The 12,444-nt window shown below is 43.6% G+C and overlaps 1 protein-coding gene across 3 annotated transcripts in view; it reads right to left on the reverse strand.

Annotated features, from left to right (window-relative positions):
• Positions 1–655: 655 nt before the first annotated feature.
• LOC128425802 (partitioning defective 3 homolog) overlaps positions 656–12,444 on the reverse strand; it is a 343,569-nt gene continuing 331,780 nt past the window's right edge. For all 3 annotated transcript variants that reach the window (XM_053412630.1, XM_053412629.1, XM_053412628.1), the window contains 2 exons: positions 11,685–11,806; positions 656–4,006 (listed from right to left, as the gene is read on the reverse strand). In XM_053412630.1, the coding sequence (XP_053268605.1) occupies positions 3,574–4,006; positions 11,685–11,806 (555 nt within the window). In that variant the 3' untranslated portion in view covers positions 656–3,573. The remainder of the gene's footprint in view (positions 4,007–11,684; positions 11,807–12,444) is intronic.

Consider the following 12,444-nt stretch of genomic DNA (forward strand, 5'->3'; position numbering starts at 1 on the left):
CCTGAAGGTGAGACACACATGAGTGGAGGTCCAGTTGTGTTGTCTCGTACGTTTCCCCTCTGACCAGACAGATTCCTTCACAGACCTCTCCCTTCCTCTGGGTGAGGAGCGATTTGGCAGCAGTTCTGTGATGCCGGCTGAGCTCCTTCTAAAACCGGCCATTCCCCTGGAGTTCCACATCACTGAGTGAACTAATGTCTTTATCACCATCACAGGACGTGATCAGGAGTCGAGCCACGGCCTCCTGAGCAGCTGTTAGAGACCTGTCAGGCACTGAGATAAAAGCGATGGATGGACAGGGAGGACGTGTGTCTTTTTGCGGAGGCTCAACTTGTTTTTACATTCTTGAAGCTGTGAGATGATACATTCATAAAATCCTCACTTATCTCATTTCATTTTTTTTTGTTAAGCAGCTGAAGCTGTGAGCTGTCGATCGAGGATGACTCAACGGTTCTGAATTCTTCTTGTTCAAACACGAACCTCAGAAAGAAAATAGCCAACTTTAGTGATCAGGATGGAACACAATTATGAAATGAGTCATGCAGGAAATGAAGCAGCAAGATTTTCATCACTTGCCTTCAATTATGCGTCTGCTGTTGTGTTGTCACGCAGAGAAACTCTTAATGATTCTTAAAGCAACACAATCAATGGAAAGTATTGTATCAAGGATTGAAAGCACCCTGGATTTATTCATTGAAAAAAGTTCATATTGTATGTACAGAGAACAGCAGACACGGCTCTTAATGATGCACTGTTGTAAAAATGGAAATTGCACAATGCTTACATATAAGTCCTCTTAAACCACCATAATACTATACTGTGGATGATAAAAAAAACAATGATGGTCATAAAAATGTAATGAAACAATAACAATATATTTCTCATTCCTCCCAGGATAAAAAAAAAAAAAAATCTCTGAAACAATAACTTTACGTGGAGGAATCCATGTGTCACAGAAGTGCCACGCAAAAATTAATTACACAACACAAATAATAAACACGTATTATGGGATAGGATCACATTTGCATATGTGGAGGAAAAAACTCATTAGATGTTGTAGACAGTCGAAGTACGCCCCCCCTCAAACACAGGCTCCATTCTACTACCTTAACATTTAGAAAATGGTGTTTTCAGACCAGTCCACACAAGCTGGACATGTACGTGCCCGTGTTTGCTCGAATACCAGCTCGTCTCCCACATGTAAATAGTTGTATCATTGTATCAAACACAGAATCTAACAGCTTTCAGTAGAAACAACAGGGTCAGTAATGCTTGTAATTTGTTGTCCATGTTATGTTCTACACTGGAAGCTGAGGTTAATGCCGGTCAGGGGGTCACGTGATAGGAGCCTGACGAATCAGCGAAGGCTTCGTCTTGATCAAAAAGTCCCAATCAGCAAACAGAGCTGAGTGTCTGTGTCATCGTTTCCAACCATTTATAAGCTTGTGTTGACGTCACCTGCATCAGCGTTGATGCATTTTCAAACAAAAAGCAGCAGTACGCATGTAGCCAGTGATAAAAATACACAATCGAGATCCTCCACACAAACAGAAAAACCAAAACATGTCGGATCTGACAGTCAGATGAATAAGCAGCCTTTTCGGTGACCTCCTGTTTGTGGAGCAGAATAGTTGTGATTACTCCATTGACTGAATCATCTGGAAGGTCAGGCCTCCCAACTCCACTCCCTCCCACTCCTCTGCTCCGCTCCCACTCAGCAGCCAAGTGGTTAATACGGCTGCCAAGACATATTCAGAGACATATTGGAGCATCCAGTTACTGGCAGCGTGCACAGACACTTAAACACATGTCCACCTACATGAACACACACACACACACACACACACACACATAGTGGAAAATTGGGAGCTGAGCAATACACTGCTACTGTAGTTTACTTACACTTGTGAGGAAGCGCATACACAAATATACACTCTCTTTTTTCGGCACTTGTGAAGACAAAAGCTCCTCCGTCATAACAGTTCTATCATTTCTATCAAGTTTTATTTTCTAATTATGATCTTTATCCCGAGCCTACTAGGACTCATTTACAGTATATTATCCTCGTTACTACGACAACAGCAGTCTCCATTCACCTGCCTCTAACCAGGCTTCTCTGATAAACCTGATTTCAAGGCTTTGTGTAAACATACTGAAGGGAAGCATTGCACCAAACTCTGAGTGAAAATGTCGCAGGACAAATTAAATTAAACCCAATTTTGAGAATTACCCCAAATTTTAACATTATCTTTTTCAGAAAAATGTCTTGACAAATGTAAAAAGTGTTATAAAGTGTCATCACTCGGACTAATGCTCAAATTCCTGTCATTACAGGGATAGAAATACAGGAACACACACACACACATACACACAAACAGGGCTGTTCACGTACACTCTCACCAACACTTTGAAAATGGCACCACTCCCTATTGATTGAATGATGAGTGGTTCGTTATCAATGGACATCATCAGGAATGAAAAACAAAATCAGCTCCATTGTATCCGGCCGCCCACACTGAGGCCCCCGACTGCAGAGCCATGTGCCCCCCCCCCATGCAACCACCATGATGAAATATTCAGTGAGAAACCGCTCAGACACCTATGGGTCCAACAAGGCTTCTGTTACAGCCAAGTCAAACTGGGGCCAGAGCCCTGCCAGCAAGGTCGCTGCTCCTTACCCCTCGCCGCACATGACAACAAACAAACACAAAGGGCTGCATTCATTTTTAATGAGGTACGTTAACTAATAACCCAGACCTGACCCCATTTATCCTGCTGGATTCCCTGGGTGGGGGGATCTTAAGCTGTTCTCCTCCACTGAGAGTCTGGTCTGGTGGTGGTGACGATGTAACGAGAGAGAAGAGCGGAGATAAAGCAGCGAGCGGAGAGGAACAGAGGATTCAGGATTATCATATTAAACACAGGGCTGGAGAGGAAACCAAAAGGGAGGTTTCTCCGAACAGAGGGGGTTTGAGTGGTCATGGCCGAAGCCCAAGCCCTGAGTCGGCGGTTCACACAAGCGGTGCTAACCTCTACAGTGTGTCACTGCATGCCAACTCCTGCCAGCACCTACACCCCCCCTACACATGTACAGTAGTGGCTGACACAGTCCCAGTGAACAGCAGGAATAAGCCTGACTCACACAAGCAGGGTTTCCACTGGTTAGAGAACTGGCTGCGTCATGTGTTCATAGTCATGATGTTGTTCTGTAACCAGTTGCCCTCAGCTGTTCTATTTGTTATATTGAGTCAGTGATGGATGAGTCAGAGCTGCAGATCATGAGCCCGCATATGTGGTCTGTGCCTACAAAAGGTGAACAATCAACAATCAATGGGTTAAAAGGCACTTATACACATATGATCTTTGTGGACAATAAAACATCTCAACTCATTGGATACAGATAAAAAGGATTCTTAGAATAAAAAACATCTTTTTTAAATATCAACATGATTTATCAACAATCCCATGAAAGTCTCAGCATTATATATAAAAAAATCATGCATTGCCCTCTTTGCATTTTTCCCTGTTGATGCTTTCTAGAATCTGTCCTAATCTTTAAGTACTGTTACGGGCTCAGGAGTAAAATTGCCTCCTTTTCTCCGAACCCTGAAGCCGGCTGAGTTTGGCGATCTGAGAAGGCGACGGGGGCACGTCCTGTCTGTAGGGGCCCTTGGATTGAGGGGGGGGCTGCACTGAGGCAGAGCTAGGGGTCTGAGCGTGGTCCCTGCTGTGGTCATAGGTGCTGCCGCGGCGCGGTTCCTGTGCGGGAGGCGGCCTGGCCTTGCTGGCCTCCTGGTCTCTGCGTCGCTGCTCCTGCCTCAGCAGCTCCTGAGTCTCTAGGAGGACGCGGGCGTTGAAGCTGGACGTTCCCAGGTAGCCGTTATGGGATCCCTGCCCAACGGAGTTGCGAGGGTTCTCCTTAGTCGTGGAAGATTTCTCTTCTGCTGGCAGGTACACCGTGTCCCATATCTCCTGGGACGCCGTGCTTGGGTTCTTACGAGGCGGCCTAAACACACAGAGACAGGTAAAGAGTCAGTCTCCCTGTTGAGAGAGTCACCTTAAACATGATTCTAAACGGAGAACAGGAGGGCAACAGTTACCTCAGCTAAGAAAAGATTGCTTTTTTTCCTGCTTTGCCCCTGGGTCAGCAGTATTGAAGGGGATTTCAAAGGAAACTGCACTTCAGCAGAGAATGTGACCAATTTCCACATTTTGTGAGATTAAAAAGGGCTGTGGTCCCGGCACCGAGCTAAAATACTGCAAGCAACATGGTCGGGGAGAAGCTGTAGCCCGCACACTGAATCCAGTGACATAAAGAGCCCGACATGAAAGAAGAAGGAAACAAATGGAGGAAACCTGAAACACCCACAGGGCTATTAGTTCCACATTGTAAACAATCACAAATGTTGAACCATCGCTGAGAAAAACGACCGCTCTCATTCACTGAACTCCTTTTTGGAGATGCAGACAGCTGCACTTACAGCACAGACAGAGTGATGGAAGGCCTCATGGCGATGTCTGCCTTTTACGCAACATCAGTCTGCCTGCCCCGGCCGCGGGGGTCATCGAGATTTGTCCAAGGGCCAGAAAGGCTGTGCTTAAAATAAATATATAACTAAACATAATAATGAAAATGGCCCATTATTGCTAATATATTTTCACTTTTTGCAAATCTTCCCAATCTTAAAACCAAGAAGGCACTTCACCGAGGAGTGATGATTTGAATTTGCAACTCAGGAAACGTAATTGCAGACCTGATTGAAAACGTTGCAGGAAGCATGAAGAAGCTGTTTGTTGTTTGTCAGGCAAGAAAAAGTGTCACTCTCAAAGAGCCTAAAGCAGAAAGACATGAAAGACCACTGCTATAAGGACGAATGATCTGGTAAATACAGATTTATCATGTCCACTAAACCAGTTTGCCTTGTGTGCATTGAAACAATTACTGTTGGAAAAGGACCCAATATCCCAAAGAGTTTTATACGCCCCTTGAAGTTTTAAAGTTTTAAAATGCTGTTGGCCCTGTTTTCGAGTGAAACCGCCAGGCTGGGCTTCAAGACTCGAAAACAATGCAGACAAGAGTCACATGTAGACAAAGTCCTACCATGAGCAGTCAGAGGCTCATTGGCACTTTGAGAGCTGGATGTCTTGATGCCCGTATAATTATTCACCTACTTTAACTGAAGAAAAGAGGGCAACAAGTGCAGCTCTTCAGTCTGTCTGGTTTCTCACCAAAATAACAAACCATTTACCGCTGGGGAATTTGAAGGAGTGCATGGTCACTGTTATGTAGGAACCTACTAGCAGTATATCTATGGACAGGATAATTGCCCCTGTTAAGCAAATACCTCTGTCTGCTTCAAGTACCTCCGGCTGGTATCACGTCAAACTACACCCGACGACTTGCACTGGATGGGTTCAACGAAGCTCAACACATATCCCTGGCTACTGACGAGTCCACTGACCACACCGACATTTCCCAGTTGTCTCTTTCTGTCTAAATAATAATGGGTAATGGTCAAACTTAGTGACGATCTCAAAAGAGGTTATGAGCAAAGTAATATAAATAATTAACCTCAACAGAGGATACTAAAGAGTGCAGCATCGACTGTTCAGCAAATATGTGCCTGAATATTAAGCTTCTAGTGACCTCTCAATCCACGATGCCGCAGCTGGCTGGGGAAGAGCGAGGCCTTGGAGGCTTCATGGGACTCAGGGATAAAGTTATGGATTTATTTGGAGCAAAGAAATTAGAACGAGCAGCTGAGCACCTGCGCATTGTGCAAGACAGAGAACTCACGTGCAGTGCTGCATTTTCAGGAGACATTTTTCCATTTGAATTCAATGAATCGAATTGCAGGTATACAGCAGAGGGTTAATCCCTTTGGGTTGGGTTAGGGAGACGTCGCCCATCCGTGTCCTCTGCTGCTTGAGTTTGGCTTTTGTCTTACGACATCTTCGTTTGTTGAAACCAGAAAACAACATATCCGGAGCTCAAGGACACACACACCACCTTCACCTGCAACCTTCCCCAATGCCTATCATGCTCTCTCGTCCATTTGACTCTAAATGGTTCTATCATTTACAAAAGTAACATCATGCTGCATTGAGGAAGACTCTGAAGTAATGGTTGAGACTAAATCAAGTGAGAAGTCTCAAGTCTCATTCTCTCATAGACTACGATAGAAACAGAATTATTTTTTAACCCATTGAGATATTATTTGATCATATCCATGTTGATATCAAGTTTCAAGCCTAAGTCTACGGAAATACACCCGCAGTCTATTTCCATTTTTACATCAAGTCCACGGCAGAGATGGAAATAAAAGCTGCTCTCCATGTTGATGGAAGCTTGAGAACTTTTTTGGGTTGGTTGGCATGGTCTTCAAAGTCACTGGAGACAGTGGCCATGTATGTGCTCACCAGGTTACCTTGGATGAAAACTATCAATTAGCATGAGAGGAGCTCACTGTTAACAGGTCATCCAATCGATTTAAAACCAGGTTTGTGTTTAGTGTGAAGTTGGTAGCTATTTGCTTTCTTCTGAATTAAGAAACAACAACTTGACAATATCATCCCTGACATTCTCATATGGGTCAAACTTCAGCATGAAGGACACATTTCCGCCTCAGGATTTTGTTCATGGGATTCATTAGTAAATGTTATGGTCTATTTAACGTTTTATTTGATGTGCAGATGTCTTGCAGGAAGCCGCAGTGATCTGTTCCATTCGACTGACTCTTGAAAGAAAAGTTTTTGGCAACTAAGCCCTGTCTCTTTAATTTATTTATCTCCCTAGCATGTTGTCACACAAGGCTGGAATTTGCTCTGATCTTTTGATTTTTAAGAGCTGATAATTAAATCAATTCCGTCTTTCTCTTTCTTTTAGTTTTGGTTGTTATTGTGAGTCAAGGTTATGGTGCATGTGAAAGGAATAAAATGAAATGTTAAATAAGAGCATCGGAAAAAATAAAACAAAAAGTTAAAAACAAGCATATGAGAAAATACTTATACAAAATTATACATCAGAGCTTGCGGAGAGTATAAAGGATATGTTAAGTACAAGCAGATGAAAAATGTAAAACTAAATGTTAAATAAAAGAATGTAAAAAAAGAAAAGAAAAAGGAGAGCTAGTTCACAGCTGCTGTCCCACACTGACACAAGATTTCACATATTGTCTCTCACACAAAAAACTAACCCCCATGCTTCCCTTCTCAGAAACTAGCCCTGGATAGCCATCAATGGAAACTGCCAGTTAGGGGGCTACAGTGTTAATGTTGTTCCTGCAGTTTTAGGATCCATTAAGGCCGACCTGTGACAGTGTCTTCTGCGTCAAGGGTGCTAAAAGAAATCCCATTCACACCTCACTGCTCCATCGTGCGCTCAAGAAGCTTTGAGTTCATGTTTCACAAGGCGGCAGATGGAGACAGGGGCCCAGCGTGCTCTTAGACCAAACCACCTGCATCTCTTATCTGACCGATCTCATTCCAGAGACGCTGAGGGGAACCAAAGACAAAAGAAGCTTCTTTTTGTGAAAAAAACTCCCGTTTTCTTTGAAACTGAAAGCTTAAAATTGTATACTTTACAACTGGACCAAAAATAAAAATAAAATAAAAGACGCAAATAGTTTCACCGTAGCAGAGACGATGTAAACAGACACTAAAGTTGCCCAAAATGTAAATACACGTTTAGTTTTTCAACTGGAGGGATACTGAAGTAGATTACAGCAGAGTTTTACAGACAAAATCTTCAATGGAAATAACAATTTAGAAGATTTAGACCCAGACGATGTTCCCACTGACCCCCCGACAAAGGCTCAGTCTGGAACAGGGACTAGGGAAAGGATTTACAATGAGGTCCAGATGATAGAGCTATCTGATGTTTTTACTTCATGTCTCTATCTACTATCTACCAACCCTCAGGTTTTAGGGAGTCGTATTTAGACAACACGTAGGATTTAGAATGCGTTTCTATTTGGCACCGTAGGTCTTAATGCAGGCAAAGCATGCTTCAGTTGCATTGTTGAAAATGTAGACGTCTCTATCCTCTTCTTTATTGATATTTCAGCAACTCCACTTAAAACATTTTCTCTCTGAGTCTGAATTAAGTCATTCTGATAGAAATCGCATCCAGCATTTGAGTGAGTTTTATTTCTCTCCAGTCTTCAACCTTCTTGCTCATTGTGGGAACTGTTTCTCGAGAATGTTCAAGGTCTCGGCCTTACTATGTAAAGTGTTCTCGAGATAATGTATGTTGTGATTCGGTGCTATACAACTGAAAATGAATTGAATTGAATTGAACTAAAAGAAGGCCTTGTGACAGGAAGGGAATTGTATGCAATTATCTTCTGTACACGTGTTGCACAGATACATTTGGTTGTTACTCTCTTTATGTGTGTGTGTGTGTGCATGAGGGTTATTGGCAGAGGGGCAGCTGTAGGGCCAGACTGCAGAGAGAGCCCCACCACATGCTCCATATCTGGGTTTCGCTGTCTGGGCGAGCCGCCACACATTTACACCCCGGTTTGGCGTACAGCAGCCAGCGCCGCTCACGAGGGAGCCGCTCATTTAGAAACGCTGGACGACTGTTTCACAGGACTGCAATCTGCACTTCCACAGTGAACTTTTAGATTTTAAAGTAGATAAGAGAAGAAGGGGGATTCAAGGGGAAATTCTATGGCGGCAATGAGGAAAGAGCAGAAATGGCATTGTTCCACAGGAATGTAACAGTGATTGATGCATCAGGGGAGCTAGTTCTCTTATCACCTCCACTCCTGCGCCAGAATATGTCACAAAGTAGATTAGTTACATTTACAGAGGGAGGGGATGGGAAAATACATCATGCCAAGGAGCAGGGTAAATTTAGAATGACAGAACATAACAAACAAAGCCAGGAAGTTGGCTCGCAGAGAAGTTTTGTGGCTGCTGTGTTTCTTTAAAACAGCTGGGAAGAATCAGAGTTCATGAGAAGGGGGAGAAAGCAAGCGCACACACACACACACACACATGCTCAGATACAAATTGATTAGAGGAAAAACCAAATGCATGCATTGGGCAATGGAAAAATCATTTTGATATTATACAAATAAATTGTTAACAAACCTGGAATAATGTTTTCTTTACCAGCGTGGAACAATTTAATTTTGGCTGAGGAATGCAAGAGCTGCACGGATATACGCGAGAGATCCTGGCAATTGGGGCCACAGTTAAGCGTCTTATCTTGACCACATTCGTGCGTGTGTTTGTGTGCTAGTGCGCCTCTTTCAGGCTAATCAGTGGTTTCTCTTTCCTACTAACATGCTCATTCCTCTCCCAGCCCCTCTCGCCATCCGCTGCCTGTCTCCGCTAATCCTGCTCCAACAACAAGCCTTCATTAGTGCTCTTCCAGTCCTCACATCCCAGACAGCGAGCTAAGCCTGGCCGTCATCAGATAACCAGCCACCAAGGCTTCTTCTGGAACTCTTTGGGAAGAAGATATTTTTGTGAGTGTTTGAGTGTGTGTGATGCTGGGGTTGGCGGTGATGGTGGTGGTGGGGGGTCCCGTTTTGGCTGATCGGCTCACTGGTTAGGCTTTCTGTTTTGGAAGAGAACGACAGGATGAAGGGGTTCCAAAGAGAAGTGGTTGGCGTTTGGGAGAATTGTGGTTATTAATCTGCGGATGTGTACTCCAGCTCCTAAATGAGCAGCCGTGTTAGACACAAGATCTATAAAGCCTTAGCCAGGGTCAAAGGTCAAGCCGGAGCTCATGCGAGTCCTCGCTAAAAGACGCTATGAGATTATGAGAGGAATGTATATCAAAGGCCACCCTCGCCCGGCTTTTTGGTCAGCCAGACGAACTTTCCCAAGAGAAGCGATCCGCGGGGAGGGTGGGGAGCTGGAGGCAACTGTCACATCACATGAGATGCCAGCAGATAAAGACCTATGAAGGGAATGCATAGATCGGTCTGGCTCATACAGACCACATTGATTACGGGTCTATGTGGATCACAAATCCATAGCTTTAGACAGGAACATGCTTTAATCGACCCGAATGGGACTGCTCAGAGAGAGAAGAGCAGCTAAGAAGAAGTGACTGCTGTTAGTGGAGGGAAAGATTGAAATCACAGGGGAACAGACTCAGTCTTGCCAAGAGAATGAAAAGACCACACACATGTGCTGTATATACACACATTAAGTGTCCTGTCTTTTTTCAAACTGGCAAAGCAGCCAGCGAAAATAAATATGACTTCACTTTGGAACATACTGTATGTTTCAAAACACAAACACTTTTTTCAGTGTGGAAATGTTTAATGAGAAAAGGAAATGTTTGTTTTATTACTAAAATTAAATCTCTTTGTTTGTCAGTCAAAGTATAAAATCTACGACTTCCCCCTGAAAGACGAACAATCCAATCAAAAGCTGGAGACCCCTCAGTCTGTTCTTCAAGTCAAGCATAGTTTTCTTTTCTTCTTTCTTACGACTTCATGAGGACATTTCTGTCCCCAGACGTCCACTGCAGGGTGAGCGCACCTCACTTTCATGCTGCTCTCTCGGGTAAAATCATTCCACTACGTCAAGTCATCCTTTCCGCTTGGTGAAGATGTCTGTGTCTGAACCCTGGGTCAGTCTGAGAGAGACGGAGGCAGCTGCCCAGTCGGGCTCGGAGATAACGTTATTTTCTACCTTCCGCTAAGAGATACTGGATTTAAAGCTCACAACTCCAAAGACTATAGTGTCTGTCTTTTATTTGGTATATAGTGTCAAAAAACTGTCACTGTGAGTGTCCCACCAAATCAGGTTCCAAGATATGGCCGTTCAAAAAACTATTGCCTGATGTTTTACATGAAAAAAGTATGACCCATGAATATTCATATTGAACAGCCTCATGATATTTGACTGACACATTTTACAGCCTTAATAGAATCAGTACCTTTGCAACTCTCTCTTTAAACATGTAAAGCTTTAAATATGGAGATATTTCACCAGCAATGGTTGGTTTCGCAATTTGCGAAACAAAGTGTTTCAGAGGATCTTTGCAGACACTTTACAGAGCGATGGCAGGAAATGCAAATAGTGCTACTAAACTCCTTCTCCCCGCAAGGCCTCCAGACGTGAGATATTGGATATAAGCTTTCTTGGCATCTCTTTGACTTATATGCAAAGGAATCGAAACAGGAAGATGGGGAAGATAAAGAGCAGCAGTTGTAGCTCTGAAATCATCAAGCTGATTTAAGGCGAGAGATTGCCGAGAGAAAAGCCCTTTTAAAAACAGGATTTCAGAGCTCTTGATCATAGGAAAGAGGGGTGGGGGGATGCCTGCGACAAAGTCATCACTCCCTCAGGGTCAACATTGACTTAATGAAGTTTGAATATCAGTCAAATAATTCCAAGCAATCACATTAAATGATTGAATTCAAAGAGTTTTGCTGAGAATAATTTAAATGAGTTGAAAGTGGCTTCGTGGCGATTTACTTTGTAGCCAAAGACATAAGATAAAGCACGTGTCCAGGAACAAAAGAGGTAAAAGGCCCAAATATGAAGAAAGGAAATTGATGGAAAACGAAAAAGTCAAATGAAGAGGTTGAGAAAGGGCAGGGAGAACGTGATAAGTCAAAGTCTGGGCAGGGAGAGAGAGAGAGAGAGAGAGAGAGAGACGGAGGCTGATAGGCAGGCGGTGACAAGGAGGCAGAGGAGGAGGGATGTCTCACCGCGGCAGGGAGCTGTACTGTCTCTGCGCCTGTTGGAAACCGTCTCCGTCCTCTTGCTGCTCTTTCTGAGTCTCCACTGTCACAGAATGACGTCCGCTCTGCGTCTCTGTCCCATTGCTCACCTGCAAACGTTAAATCAAACAAGACAATGCACAGTTTAGACACAGAGAGACATAACACCAAACATTTCATTCTGTGGACACGCTCAATACATCCGAACCATAGCAGGCTTGTTTGCACACTCATATACACACACATTCTTAAATGGTGGAATATATGTCCCTTGACACAGCAGGTGGTTTGACAGTGTGAGGCCTCCTGTGGTTTCTGGCTGCCCTCAGGGAACAGGTTGTTAGTGGCTGTGAATCCATGATGACAAGACACTGAGGAAAGCACCTGAGCTGGAGGAGGAAAACTGCCTCGTAATCCTGTTGAAGGCCTAATTCATAGAGAGTTATATCATTCTCTCAATTATAAATCCTTGGTTAATTAGAATGCCAGACAACACACTTTGTACTTAAATTCTTTATGGGGAAGAGGAATCTTTCGGTACTGTCAAACAGTCATAAATAATTAACAATTGGGACAAACCTTTAAAAAAGTGTGGTTGACTTTTAGAACTACAGGTGGACTTGGGTTATAATGGAGGGTACTCAAAGAATAAGGTGGAATGTTCATATCTCAAATTCTTTATATTAGCAAGAGGGTTCCAGGTTCAAATCGTGGGTGGGCCGGGGTCCTTGGTATGGGGAGTTTGCAT

Source organism: Pleuronectes platessa, chromosome 20 (genome assembly GCF_947347685.1).
Source record: "Pleuronectes platessa chromosome 20, fPlePla1.1, whole genome shotgun sequence".
Lineage (NCBI taxonomy): Eukaryota > Metazoa > Chordata > Actinopteri > Pleuronectiformes > Pleuronectidae > Pleuronectes > Pleuronectes platessa.